Genomic DNA, 15144 nt, shown 5'->3' with positions numbered 1-15144 from the left:
GTTCTTGTTTGCCGCATTTATCCAGATTTACAGTGACAACAGGTGGAAAGTGGCTCAGAGAAATGTGGGAAGTGTTCTTTGGTGAGTAGAGGTCAGACCAAGTTAAGGGCAGGGCAGATTTGGAACTGACTGTAGGGGTTAAAGGAATTTAGTGCCAGTCAAGAGCTGTCTGAGGCCTTGCACTGGAACACTAGGTACAGTACCTATTGAAATGAGAACTCCAGGGTATAAAAATGCAAATTTATCTGAAAGGAGAGTGCCAGAAGAGACTCTTCAGGATTCCCTGCTGGGGGTAAAAAAAACCCAGCATGTAGGGAGATGTTTTCCCAGCTTCGAGAGCACACAGAGGTGGCTGCAACTGTGGCCTAAGGGTGCCAGGCTTCATCTGGAACTGACAGCCAAATTTGGTGGCAGCATCCACAATTGCAAGTTGTAAGGGAGGAGAAAGGATGGAAATCTGTGCCAAGATTCCAGAAAGCCACTAACAAGGCAATGAATGGGAATATCAGATTTCAGATTTCCTGTACAGAGGCCCTGAGACGAAGCTGTGTGGAGTTGAGAAGGCAGAGGTTCTATAGTAAGGGATCCCCAGATGTTAGAGAAGCCAGAAGGGTGAGATGTTCATGGAGGAGTGCTGCAGGCACCAGGTATTGGCCCAACAGAGACCACAGACACCTCAGGCAACAGAACTGTGGGATGGGACTACCCATGGCCACCAGAGCCCAGATGATGCCAAGAACCTCTGATGCTAGACACGGAGCAGCAGGCTTTGGTTTGTGCCCTGCTGGCTTTCATTAATCTGGCTTCCGCCTAATCTTTCTTTGCTATGCTCCAGTCCCTCCCTTTTGAAATAGGCCTTGGCGCTATATGTTAGAAGTAACGTTTATTTTACAGGGGCTCAAAAATCATCTGGAGTCTCAGAGCAGACTTTGAACTTTGAGGGTGGGCACCCAGAGACAGACTAAATGTGTTTTGTAATATGTAACACATGATTTTTAAGAGCCAAGTAGATTGATTCTACAATGATGTATTTGGGTGTCTGGCTGACAAGAAACTTGAATCAATTAAGAAATGCCTAGAGTGTTAATGAAGTTCACCTTTGAGTATACCCTAAGGACCTTTTCCTGACAGGATTAACTGCTTCCTGATCCCCCAGACCCCCAACAAGCAGCCTAATGCTCCAGTTACCTGTCTTCCCTGTCATGAGGAAGCACCCTCAAACCATAAGCCAAAATAAACTCTTGCTCCTCTAGGCTGCTTGCCACTAACTCTGTGACAATATTGAGAAAGTAATTAATCTTTGAGGGACCTAGAAAATGGCTCTGTGCTCCATTTTAATCCACACATTCCTGCTGGACGAATTAAGTGCTTGGTGTTGGTGCTTAACTTACAGGCTAAAATAGCTTGGGCCATGAGAACCCTGGTTTTGTCTCACCTAAGTACTGAAACCCCTCACAGCCAAATTAGCACGAACTCCTGCCAAAGCAGATTAGCAGGTCATGAACTGAGAGACCCCACAAAGCCTTGCCTCTAAAGCCCACCTTATCTTCACACACCAAGGGGAGGAGAGCCTAGTGGTGCAGTCTGTGCAGACTCAGGACCAGCACAGGGCACACATGCTGCAAAGCAAGCTAAGCAATGCCTTGTCTGTCCGTCTGAGTGGCCTCACTGGACAGACTGTCAACAGTGAGCTGTGACATATGACCAGTCTCCAAATACAGCGTTTAACATAGGCCAAGAGACAGAATACCAAACTATATTTACTGTTTACAGTAGTAAAGGATAACAGGTACAAACCGGTGAAGAAACACAACAGAGCCGACAGACACCCCACCCAGGCCCACGCAGCAAACGGGCAGAAACATTTTCCTCGGGACTTTAAGCAAGCGAGAGATGGTAGGTCAGTGTCGGGTGACTATAAAAGGCAGAGATGGCCATCAAGCAGCAATGGATCCTTACAGAAGGATGACAGGCAGGGACTATAGACATTTAACTGACCCCACGATGCAGAACCGCAGTCACCCACCGATGCGTCCCGTTAACACACACTTGGAAAGCTGCACAGCACAATCCGGGAGAATGAGGTCACCTTTCCTGGGCTTGCTTTTGCAACCACACTTGAAAGTGGGGCTCTTACACAACATCGCAGCAAACTTGATACTTAACCGATTACCTTCTTAGACAGAAACCATAATTATGTATCTAGCAAGGACCAGAAGAATCTGAGACCATGTTCAATTTCCAAATGGGACGGGACAATTACTTTCTTCGACATTATAAAAAGGGAGGGGGGTGGGTTTCACTGTGCCACCGTTACCGATGTATCCATTACCAGATGCCAGTAGCAAGTGGGCATATGCAGGCCTGGGCCACAGTAGGAAGAGTCCTCACAGTTTTTAAGAAGCATTGGTCTTTTCCCCTTAACTTCACCATATGCTTGACAAAGCTCAAATTTACAGTATTTCACATTTTAATATCCTATGCCTACAACAAACGGGTAGAATTCTGCTTCTCTGCCCCTCCCCACATCCCACACGTATGCCCACTGGGTAATGTGACCACAAGCTCTCTCTACCTGATCAGGACAAGTCACACCGGAGGAAACCACAGTTCTAGGGATTAGACTCAGGCCACAGGGTGAGAGTCTGTACATCCAGACCCAAGTTTGGGGGAGAAAAAATTTTAGAAATGGGAGGAAACAGAAATGAAAACAAAACAAACCCCAAAAACCTCACGCCTCATTTCCCCCAAACCAAACCCTCCTAACGACCAGGGTATGTAATGCTCTCGCCCCTGCAGCGTATTCTGGATGTAGTTCACTCCAAGCGCATCGGGAAAGGAGACTTTTCGGTGACTCTGGCTTCTGCGGACTCTTGTGTGATTGGTGTGGCTGCATGGTCACCATTCAATAGCAAATGTCAGGAAAATGGTTGGGTGTGGGAACGCTGGCTCGGGAGGCCGTTCCTCCTGTCTGCTGCTGGAATACATCAATGGTGTCCTCATCCTCCATCTCCAGCTTTCGAAGTTGCCAGGGCGGGCCAGGGAGAGGAGACAGGAAATTCAGAAGTCAGTTCACAATGATACCACGCTCCCAAACGGCTTCCCCTACACTAGACACAGCCCAGTCACCTTGGCTGGAGTGCAGCATGCGAGAAAAAGGGTTACTGTGGAGTCTCAGTAACTACTTATCCACCCGACTTCTGACAAGATTCACAGAAGAATAATCAGAGCTAAGAACTGAGAGAAAAATGGGGTCATTAAAAACAGACTCATCAGCCACAGAAAACACTTTGTGCACTTACGCTATTTTATATACGGCAATGTCAGCATCTTAAGACACTTGAATACATTTTTAATGAGGGGGACACTCACATGAACTCAGGTCATTGGGTTTGGTGACAAGCATCTTACCCAGCAAGCCATCACGTCAGACCCAGCATTTTTAGAGAAACATTTCACATTCAACAAAAAAAAATTATTATTCATTTATCTTTTGTTTCTATTTATCTGTGTATGTAGTTATGTGAGCTTATGTGCCCCAAATGCATGGAGGATTCTTGGATCCCCAACACTGGTGTTATAGAAGTGTTGAGATGCCGGGGGGTGGGGGGTACTGGGAATCGAACCCAGGTCCTTTGGAAGAATAGACGCTTCTCTTCACCCCTAAGCTATCTCTCCAACCCCACAAAAAAAAAAAAAAAAGAATTGAGACATAATTTCTCTGTGTAGCCATGACTATCCTAGAACTCGCTCTGTGGCCCAAGCCAGCCTCGAACTCAGAGATTGGCTTACCTATAACTCCCAAATCTTAGGATCAAAGGTGTGTACCATAACCACCTAGCCACCCCCCAAATTGTTTAATTAGCTTTTATGTGCACATATGTGCATCACTTGTGTGCCTAATGACTAGGGGCCACAAGAGGACATCAGATTTCCTGGGACTACAGCTAAAGACAGTTGTAAGTTTTGAGAATTGAACCCAGGTCCTTTGCAAGAACAAGTGCATTTAACCCCTGAGCCAACTACCCAGTCCTCACAAAAATACTTTTAATTAAAAATTTTAAAGTAAGACAGGTGCTGGAAAGATGGCTCAGTGGTTAAGAGCACTGACTGCTCTTCCAGAGGTCCTGAGTTCAAATCCCAGCAACCACATGGTGGCTCACAACAATCTGTAATGGGATCTGATGCCCTCTTCTGGTGTGACTGAAGACAGCGACAGTGTACTCATAGTGTACTCATATACATAAAAATACATCTTTTTTTTTTTAAAGTAAGACAAATATTTAAGTTCTGACTCCAGTTCAAACTCCAATAAAGAGCAAACGGTTGGCACTAAGCCCTCAGGACCTCAGGAGCTGTGCTCCCTCCACCAGCCCACACAGTGGATGGATTTCTGGGCAATCGGCCTGAGAGTATGGGTCCTACACTTGGACTCTGCCTCTAAACAACAAAGATATGTCTGACTACCACTTGTCTGAGAAACTCATTCTCAAAGTATCAAAACCTGAAGTCTAATAACTAAAATCATTGTCGAGGGGCTGGAGAGATGGCTCAGCAGTTAGGAGCACTGACTGTTCTTCTAGAGGTTCAAATCCCAGTACCTACATGGCAACTCACAACTGTAATTCCAAAATCTGGCTGATACCCTCACACATACACACAGGCAAAACACCAATGCCCATAAAAATAAATAAATTAAAAAAAAATCATTGCGGAAACAAGCCATTTCTCAAATAACAGTGTTCCAAATGGACGTTTAGAAACTAAAAATGGTGCAGAACCTGGAGACAGACACTTCATACCTGGGCTGGAGTGTCTGTTTCGTTGATTGGTTGTCCATCAAACCGGAATCGAATCTGCCTCATTGACAAGCCCTGGGGAGAAGGAAGGAAAAGCCTTAGACGCTCCCAGCTGACACAGTTTAACCTGGAGATATGTATTCAGGGCCACCAACAGTATGAGCATTCCGCATATGCGCACATGACCCAGCTGAGCAGAAAGAGCCCTAGTGGCCCACAATCTACAGCCTATACTGCCCCAAACTAACCCACTCAGAAGTTTCCAGTTCATTCCAACACTAGGCCTGTCCTAATTCTGTCTCTCACTTCCTCCCAGAAGGAAAGCTGAGCCAAGTTCCTCCCTTCTGTACTTTAGTACCATTTCCTCCTCTGGCAAGTTCCCAGAGAGAAACAGGTCAGGTGACCACAGGGCCAGAATCAGGAAGGCTGCGAGGAGCACGGCAGGAAAGAAAGGCATTTCCCATCCTGAAAGGAGGGCAGTGGGCCTCAGCCTGTCGGGAGGAAGCAGGTTAACACCAGGCAGTGCCCTCTCCCTCGACAGCCCTGCTGTCCTTCAAACAGGACAGACGGGACAGCTGTGACTATTCCATGAAGGAACCCAGAGATGACTGGTCTCTGCTGGCTGGAATCTGAAGCCGCAAGCCTAAAGACACAGGGTTCCCATGTGTGCCACACCAAAAACCTCAGGGCCCCAGGGATGTGAGACCAGGAACCCCTGGGTCAACTCTGTGAAAGGTCACATGCGGGGCTGAACTAGCTCGGAGGTTAAGAGCACTTGCTGTTCCTGTAGAGGACTCAGGTACAGTTTCCCAGCCCCCACATGGCGGCTCGCAACCACCTGGAACTCCAGTTTCAGGGGATCTGATGTAATGTCCTCTTTTGGCCTCTGAAAACCAGACATTCGTATAGTACACAGACATACATACATGCAAGCAAAACCACCCATGTATATAAAAATAAAAAGTTCACATGAATCACCAAGGGTTCAAAGTCCCCCACGACCCTCAGAGGCCAAGAAAGTTTCTCTCTCACAGCAATAAGCAGGGCTTTCTAGAGATGTGGACTGAGAGCTCTGTCAAGACAGGTATGAGCGGGCTGGAGAGATGGCTCAGCGGTTAAAAGCACCTGACTACTCTTCCAGAGGTCCTGAGTTCAAATCCCAGCAACCACATGGTGGCTCACAACCATCTGTAATGTAATTTGATGCCCTCTTCTGGTGTGTGTGAAGACAGCTACAGTGTACTTATATATAATAAATAAATAAATCTTAAAAAAAAAAAAAAAAAAAGACAGGTATGAGCAGTGGGTGTCCAGGGTAGGCTAATAAAAGCCTGCATCCCCAGTGAGCCTCAGAGACTCCTCAGTCTTCCAGCTGTACCCCAATTCTGGGCACCGTTGGGAGGCAATCTTCCTCAGGAAACAGTGCCTCTCAGAGTAGCGCCTGGGCCCCTAGACCTCCCCAGTTCTAACCACCCTGCGGACGTGCAGCCTCTGCTACGTCCATCCAAACACACAGCCCTTCTCCTTCTCACGGGGGTTCGCTGCATCACTCTTAAATACAAGCAGAAACTGGGGGTGGGGGTGGGGGGCATTTAAGAAAAGACTCAAATAGGTGAGAAGAGACCAGAAAAGAAGAAAGAGCATGTCCCAGGCCCAGGACACACTGTGAACAACTTAAACAGACACAGGACACTGCGAGTCTGGCCACTCAGGCAGATGGGAGGTTTACACAGCAAAGATACGGCATATCACCAGAATTATTTTACGTACACCAGTGCTGTTCTCTTTGAAATGGTTCTTACCTGGGGTAATCCTGCCCACCTAACCACGTGCATTTCTCAGTAAGGGGGACTTTATACCAGGCCAGACTGAATACTGGCTGTGACCCTGCTCGGTCCTCCTGGAGGCGTATCATTTGATAGGTCTAATAGCTGCTTGTAAGTCAGGGTTGCCTCTGATGTGAGAATAGAGCTAACAGTCCTTGTGAAGAAACACTGACATCCTAGCCTCCTAAGTGTCTCTTATCTCTAACAGGCCTGGTTGGCACCCCACTTATCTTTGGGGTGTTTTGGAGACAGTGTTCCTGTAGCTGAATTCCACTTTGTCTGACTCCATGTCTCCTAAGCAAATCTATTAGCAAATCCTGTATAACATCAATTCGAGTTTCTTCAATATCGGGAGGCAGAAAAAAGGAGATGGAGCAGTTAAAACACATGTACACTTAAAGCTTTTAGGAAGGTTAAAAACTGTGTGCGCACGCGCGCACACACACACACATGCACACGCACACCAAGAAAACAAAAGAAAGTTGCTACTAGGGTAAAAAAAAAACCACAAAACAGAAGCAGACAGAGCACTTCTGGGGGCTGGAGAGATGGCTTAGCAGTTAAGAGCACTGACTGCTCTTCCAGAGGTCCTGAGTTCAATTCCCAGCAACCACATGGTGGCTCACAACCATCTGTAATGGGATCTGATGCCCTCTCTGACATGCAGGCAGGCAGAATACCATACACGCAATAAATAAATCTTTGAACGGAGGAAAATGGTCACAGGTAAGCGCACAGATTGGCTGACTGAGGGGAACTGGGCACTCCCAGCAGCAGAGGCAGACGTCTGTCTACCCAGGAGCAGGACAGGTAGAGACAAGTCTACATATGGGAAGGGCCCAGAGAGCACCATGCCAGAGTGAGGGTTCTCCTGAGCCCCTGCTGAGATCTCACACCAGAGAAGCAGAATGTCACCCGTGTCCCAAAACACAGGATGCTAACAGAGAATGATGGCACCTTCCCGATAGCGCACCGCAGCCTACACTGTTACATGCAGCCAGATGTGACAAGATGTCCCTGTCAGATGTGGGAGACGATGCTATGAACACAGAAAAAGGCGCAAGAGGAGACAAAGGAGACTCCAGAATGACTCCCAAGACTGTGGGACGGCAGCTGTGCACACGACCTCACCTCCAAACGATGGCTTGGGTGGGGCCAGCAGGATGCCCCAGAACACTGAGGTAGCTGACCTAGGGTGCACCCTCAACATAGCGTCTCAGCAGAAACCCGGGCAAACACAACCACAAGAGCAAGGAACAGGCCTACACATGTGCAGTCCAAGTGGTGGCACACAGCACACGAAGCTGACTCAGGTGGGAGGGCACAAGGGGGACATGGTGTCACCAGCAAGCTCTGTCTCACCTTTCCCAGGTGAGAAGTATCTGTGGTCAAAACCTAGAAGAGAGGAGGCCAAGGGCACCATCTGCAGGGCTCAGGAGGTGGGAAGGGAAAAAGCATGGTACCACCTCAGGACAGTACCTAGCTGTGAGGGCAAGCGCTCAGGGCAACCTTGAACCACCGTGAGGAGATGCTGCTACCCTCACAGAAGGGCAGGGCCCCTTTGAGAGCCACCAGGGTTCAAACAGGATCTGGCACTTGGGTTTATGTGCAGCAAGCCAAGAAGCGACTGACACAGACATCAGAGGAGCAAGTAAGACTAGGAGTCCAAGGCCTTCCAGGTGGGCTAGCACGTGCCCATCTGCCAGAAGGTCCTAATAAGAATGAATAGATGGACAGACCCAAGCACGGTGTACAAGAGCCAGGAGATCACAGTCACAGACAACCCTGCTCACTGCTGGGGACAAGGTCAGTCAGCTTGCTATTGTAAAACAGTAATGAATCGATGGGGTTGCATGTAGCCTCACTTTCCTGAATAGCATTAAAAAAAAAAATAAAATAAAATCGCCAATGAGGACAGCATACACAAGCATAATTGGATGGAAACCAGAAAGAGGAATTCGAACCAGCACTGATCTCACATCTGAGCACACCACAGGGCCTCAGTAGAGCCGTGTGCTAGCCCTACGGGAGTGTGCCACCACTATGATGGTCTACCAGGAAGCAAGTCCCACTGGAGTCTGCCTAAGCCCAAGATCCACCTATCCATGTGTAGGAGCCCAGGGAGAGGCACACTATAAGTTCATGCCGATACCAAGATCCAGGGCAGCAAGGGCAAGCCTGCAACACAAGCAGCCCCCAACCCCCCACCCCTCCTACAGGACTCCTTCCTCTGGTCAGCACGTACCTGCCTCTCACAGTAGGCCTTCATCAGCTTGCTCAGCGGAGTGTGCCTCTTGATCTTGAACTGCACCACTGAGCCATCCTGCCCTGCCACTTTCAGGTTGATGTGGTCGTTCTCGGTCTTCACACCCTCCTGCAAGACATGAAGAAATGGGTCTCGAAAGCCAGAATCACCAGGGTTTAAAGCGCAAGTCCTTGGGTAAGGTGGTTGTTTTGACTCGTTAAAAACAACCTGATTCTCAAAATTCCCCCAGCAGCTCAGAGTTGCTCGTGGGACTGTCTTATTTTTACACAGAATTTATTTTTAACCTACATTCGTTAAGCACAGTGGTAGAAACCGCAGTGCAAAGCCAGTCCTTACAGACTACCAACTCAAAGACAGAAAATCTGCTCATTACATCTAGACAGCCAAAGAAAGTCCATCTTTTTTAAAAAATTACTTATGAGGCCAGTAAAAACACACACCTGCAGGCTACACTTGGCTCTTTGTGATTGGTAAGAAAAGCCAGCATAAAGCCAAGGGTGGAGAACCAGAGGGGCACTAGGGGACCCTGAGGGAATCCAGTGGAGGTGGTAAAGGCTGTGGTCCCCCCAGGCCCTCTGATCTCAGACTCTGCTCTTTCTTCTGGGCTCTGTATAGCTCTAAAAAATACGTGGGCTCAGGGCCCGGGGTTCCATCCTCCATACTAGAGGAAAAAACCGTATTGAGTGGCAGTAGTTTTTATATAATCACGATACACACAAGCTGCTGGACAAGGGCCGAGTCAGCACTTCTTGCTGCCTGGAAACCCATTTTGAACAATAAGTTTGTTATGGGCCGCACAGCCAACCTTGGGTTGTTCAGTCTGAAAAGGACCTCCGTTCTGTTGTTCAGAGCGTGCTCGGCCCACGGGATGCACCATTTCAGCCACGGTGGATAAGAGTTCACGGGGGCTTTTTAACCTTTATGATTGTTTTCATGTGTATTAGTATTTGCTTGCACATCTGTCTGTGAATCATGCGTAGGCAGTGCCCAAGGAGGCCAGAAGAAGGTGCCAGATCCTTCGGGAGTGAAGTTACAGATGTTTGTCAGCAGTAACGTGGGAGCTGGGACTTGAATCAGGTCCTCTGAAAGAGCCGCCTGCGACCCTAACTGCTGAGCAGTCTACAGCCTTGGGACCATTAACTAATATTTTATATGCATTGGGGTTTTGCCTGCATGCGTGTCTGTGTGAGAGGGTCAGATTGGGGTGTTACAGACAGGAGTGAGCTGCCATGTGGGTGCTGAGAACTGAACCCTGGTCCCCTGGAGAACATCAGTGCTCCTAACCACTGAGCCATCCCTCCAGCTGAGAACCTTTTATTTATTTATTTTTTCTTTCTTTTTTTTTTTTTTTTCGAGCTGGGGACCGAACCCAGGGCCTTGCGCTTGCTAGGCAAGCGCTCTACCACTGAGCTAAATCCCCAACCCCGAGAACCTTTTATTTCTAAGGAGACAGATCCCTTATTCTACTTGCAGACCAAGCTTTCTCCCTGTCCTCACGCCAGCTTTTTCCCCACGGTTCCACAGAACATGCTCCACAAGAAGCACCCTGTTTCCCTGGGATGTCCTCAGCAACTTTTTATCCTTGGAGAAAGAGGTAGAATGGTCAACCTGCCCTGCACTGGGTTCTAACAGTCTTGGATAGGAGCACAGCTCTTTCTAGTCTGAGGAATGGTCGGCAGGAGAGAGGTTCCAACAGGGTCCTGAAAGAACACGCCTTGGGGCAGCACTCTCCCATCCCCTCCTGTGTGAGACTTCCCCCCACTTCAGTTCAGGACACCAGTGACACAGCAGTACTGCTCACAGAGCTTGGCACCTGCCCCAAAGGGTGGGATCCCACATGAGAAAAAGTGAGGTCTGCAAGCCAGAAGCATGAACAATTCTAGGTCCCAAGATGCGCTGACTTCTAACCTCATTCCCAAAAGGATATGTGTATGTGTGCTCAAAACTGAGACAAAGGTGAAAAGGCCTCAGGCATGCTTTCCTGGATAGCAGGATGCCTGGTTCCGGTCTGGAGTTCTCTAATTAACAAGTAAACTCAGAAGAATGAGGGCTTAGCACAGTGACTGCCATCAGCCCAGCACTCCTGGGTCTAGGTGGAGGCCAGTTTGAGTTACACAGGGAAACCAGTCTCAAAACACAGCAAAACCAAACGAAGGCAGGCCACCCTTGGTGACACTCTTTTAATCCCAACATTCGGGAGGCTGAAGCAGGAGGATCTCTTTGAGTTTGAAGACAGCCTGGACTACAAAGAAACCTTGTCTAAAAAAGAGTGGGGTAATTGGGGGTGGGGGGAGGGTCGTAACTCACTGGTAGAGCATCTGCCTAGTGTACAAAAGTCCCTGGGCTGCGTCACCAAAATATAAAAAAGAATATAAGCCTTTGCCTCCCCTAACCTGGAGAGACAGAAGGCGTGGTCTTTCCAGTGCCACATCAGGCATTCAATTCACTTCTTGCCTAGCTCATCAAAAGGTTACAACTCTTGTTGTAGTTACCAGCTACAAAATATAAAGTGTAAGTGTCTACTCTTGGCAGAGGACGAACAGTGCTCATTCAATATCCCGGATGATGCAGGCAGGACCCAAGGCTGAGGTGAAATTAAAGGTAAGGGCCCTGCAGGAATGATATCTCTGGGCTCGGCTGCTGAGCATAGTACCACGGCATTCCAGATGCTTGCCCTGCTCCTAGGGTCTCTCATCAGAACCAAGAAAGTGGTCATCTCCAGGCCGATCAAGAGCACAGAATACCAGGCTCCAACGTTCATGTCCCGTTGGATATAACTATCCCCAGCAGAGCAGGCTGGAAAAACTGTTCAAATTGGAATGGGCAAACCCGGCCTTTCCAAGCACCAATTGCCGAGACCACCGCGATGGAGTGGGAGGGCATGCGGCCGGGCGAACATTGGAAGCTCGGAGCGGCCAGCCTTGCTCCCACACTGGTGCAGCTCTCACAGCGACCGCTGCGCCTCGCGCACGGCATGCAAAAGACAGCCGTGTCCGGAGTGAGGACCGACGGGGAGCCCTGTGAACCAAGAACCAGCACCCAAGTTCCGGGTTCTCGGGGGCGTGGGCGTGGCTCCATCTGAGGCGGGGCTAGTCCGGGGGCGGAGCCCTGTCGTGGCGGGAGGCACAGCCGGAGGCGGGGCTAGAGCAAAGCTCGGGGGAGGAGTGCGATGCCGGTGGGGGAGGGGCGCGGTAGAGTGGGGGAGGGGCGCGGAGGCCCGGGCGCGGTCCCGCGGGTCCTGTTTGCGCGCGGCCCAGCCTGCGTCCCGCGGAATCTGCTGCATCTTGCGTACCGGGCTTACCTTGGGCTTCTCTTCCGACATGGTTGCGCGGCGACGGCGGCGGCAAGCGCAGCGGGAACCGGTGGCACTGGAGCGGGCGAGTCACGCTCTCTGCCCCGCCGCTCTCCCGCCGCAACTGTCGCGGGGCCGCGCTTTATCCCTAAATCCCGGCGCGCCGGTTGGCCGCGCGGAGTCACGTGGCCGGGCGCGTGCACGAGGCGCGTGCCCCGCGCCGCGGGTGCGCGCTGGCCAGCCGCGATTCCGGACGGTTGCAAATGCGTCACGGGGCGGGTCAGGCGCCCGGGCGCGCGCAGGGCCCCGGGGACGCGCGACTCGTGGCCCTGGGCCCAGAGACCCCCCCCCCCCGGATGTGGGTGCAAGACCGTGCGGCTACGCAGGGAGTAGGGAGGCACGGGAGAACTTGGGGGCACGAGTGCTAAGTCAGAAGGCAGAGGAACGCTTTGGTCCAACCGGCAGCCACTTCGACACCCACGTATGGGGACTTTTCTTATATACAGGCTGCATTTGGGGAAGGGAGGGTGAAGAAACTCAGGGATGTCCGACTAACCCTTTCAGGTGGTCCAGAGGACCAGTAAGGAGGTTACTAGGCATGGTTTATGGACCACACACTCCTAGAACAGGCCTCTGCCTTTGAATCTGAATGTCACAGCAAGGGCTCATGTCTGGAAAAGGCATCCTTTGAGGGCACAGAGGATGGCTTCTGTTGGCCCTGAAAGCCAGCACATAACTCCTATTTCCATTTGACTTCCTGGGTGGGGTGGACCAGCCTCCAAAGCACATTCCCAACATGGCTCCCAGAGGGACATGCCTCTTCCTCTTCATTCTCCCTGTCTATCTACCTTCTTCCTCCTTACATAGTCCCAAAGTAGCCACTAGGTGGCTGGGGTAGGTGATAGTGGCAGGCACAGAAGGCCTTCCTTTTGACCTACCATTTATTTGCCCAGTTTCTGGAATGCTGTTAATAACCCACTTTACATAGGACACTAAGATACCTACAATTTTAATAGTATGCCCGAGCAGTCAACTTGGTAAGCAGGGAAAGAAACACTTGAGCATCAAGCCGCTAGATCCATCGGGAGCGCTAGCTAGGGTGTCGAGAGTGTCTTTTCCTTGTATCTTGTCATGAACTTTTAGAATGCAGTCCACAGGCCCTCTGTGTCTAAATGCTAACACCTGCAAAACACACCAATTGGGACTGACACAGTCACCCACAGTAGTCCCAAGAGGCTGTTGGTGGCCATGTTTCAGAACCACACAGCGGCCTCCAGAGAGACAGAACTATGTTTCTGTTCCAAAGAAGGGCGAGCAGAGAAGTATCCCCACTTCTTGGTAGCACTGCAAAGCCACTAAGCCAAGTGTCTGTGAGCCCAACCTTTAAAACCTCCTTCCTCTGTACACAAGACCTCTCCTCGGGAAGTTTATCAAGGTCTTTCCACAAAGACTCATTTGGAAGTCATCCTTCACCCCAACCAGAACAAAGTGTGGATTTTCCTCAAACACAGACCATGGTCATCCTCAGCAAAATGTCCAGCTCAGACTGTGTGTATGTGTTTGGGGTGGGGGTTGGGGGGCAAACTCCAGAAACCAGCCTGGCTGAAACAGTTGTTGGAGATCAGAGCACACCTTCTCTCCACTGAAAGCTATAAGGGACTCCGGGTAGGATACAGAAATTGAACCGTGAGGGTCTGTGGCTGAGGGTGTCGGTTACCAAGTGATCGGAACACAACATGTGCACCCCAGGACGGTGACCTCAGCACCTATGTGGGCTGCGGCAGGGAACAGCCACACTGCGATCCTTTCACAGCGCCCTGTGATCCAATCTACCATTGCGCAAAGTGAGCAACTGGTAACAGGAAGACGCTCACTGTTTGTCTTTTTCAAAGCCTGTTCTTCAGATAGATAGATAGATAGATAGATAGATAGATAGATAGATACAGAGAGCACACAATAAACTATATGCATGTATATATACACATATACATACACGTATGTATGTATGTATGTATGTATGTATGTATGTATGTATATGTTTATGCCCATTGATTGAGCAGTTAACAGAACACACTGTTTTTCCAAAGCACCTGAGTTTGGATCTCAGTGCCCCTTCTCCAGGAGATCTGGCATCCTCTTCTGGTCTCCCTGGGTACTGCACTCACACACGCCTATCCACACACAGACATAGACATATTTTAAAAACTGGCCTAAGGAGGCCCCTTGGGCATGGACAGGGCCTTAGCATGACTTTGGTTACCAGAGAATAGTGGCTTGCCTGGTGTGGGGTATCCTAGCCTGCCTTCATACAGCAGACCCAGACACCCCATAATAAGCTGAGGTTCTACACACAGCCCTTCAAGGAGACAGCTGAGGGTCAAGAACACCATCCAGAGAAGATGAAGAGGGGGCCTCGGCTGAGGAACTTCCCAAGGGAAATCATAGGACTCTGGGATCTCAGGGATTAGAGAGTGACAGGAAGAAGCAGAGGGAGGAAGCAGAGGCACCGGGGGATCAGAGCAAGTACGTATCCATCTAACGGAGTCTCAGAGGAAGAAGGTGGAACAAGGAGACACACAGCTGAAGACATTTCCCTAGACTAAAGAAATATGTACTAGTTCCTAACAGACGTAAACGAATGTCCCTACAAATGCAATATGCCTTCACGTACCACACAACCAGAGGAGAAGGTTGACGCTGAGGGAGTCCCCCGTAAGGATGGACCCTAAAGGTTCCTTGCTGTGAAGGACGTCCTGGTTGCCTCAGATACCTGCTGGATATGGTACTGCACACCAGTGATCCTAGTGGAGCAGAGGCAGGAAGATCATGAGTTTGGAGGTGACTTCTCATCTCAAACTATTTTAAATTTTTTTTCATAAAGATTCCAGGTCGCTACCAACAAGGAGACTTTCCCTGAAGGAAGAAAAGTCAAGAAAGGAAGGGTGCTTGGCTTCCCCACAA

The 15144-nt window shown here is 49.7% G+C and overlaps 1 protein-coding gene across 1 annotated transcript; it reads right to left on the bottom strand.

Annotated features, from left to right (window-relative positions):
- Positions 1–1735: 1735 nt before the first annotated feature.
- On the bottom strand, positions 1736–12429 carry Sumo3 (small ubiquitin like modifier 3). Its single transcript, XM_032888532.1, has 4 exons — positions 12193–12429; positions 8871–8999; positions 4803–4874; positions 1736–3016 (listed from the first exon to the last, which is right to left on the bottom strand). Exons 1-4 carry the CDS (start codon positions 12211–12213, stop codon positions 2906–2908), a joined length of 333 nt encoding a protein of 110 aa, XP_032744423.1. The 5' UTR covers positions 12214–12429; the 3' UTR covers positions 1736–2905.
- Positions 12430–15144: the final 2715 nt, after the last annotated feature.

The sequence above is a fragment of the Rattus rattus genome, chromosome 18 (assembly GCF_011064425.1).
Source record: "Rattus rattus isolate New Zealand chromosome 18, Rrattus_CSIRO_v1, whole genome shotgun sequence".
In the NCBI taxonomy this organism is placed as follows: domain Eukaryota; kingdom Metazoa; phylum Chordata; class Mammalia; order Rodentia; family Muridae; genus Rattus; species Rattus rattus.
Note: the sequence above shows the minus strand (reverse complement) of the source record. Positions and strands in the feature narration are given on the sequence as shown.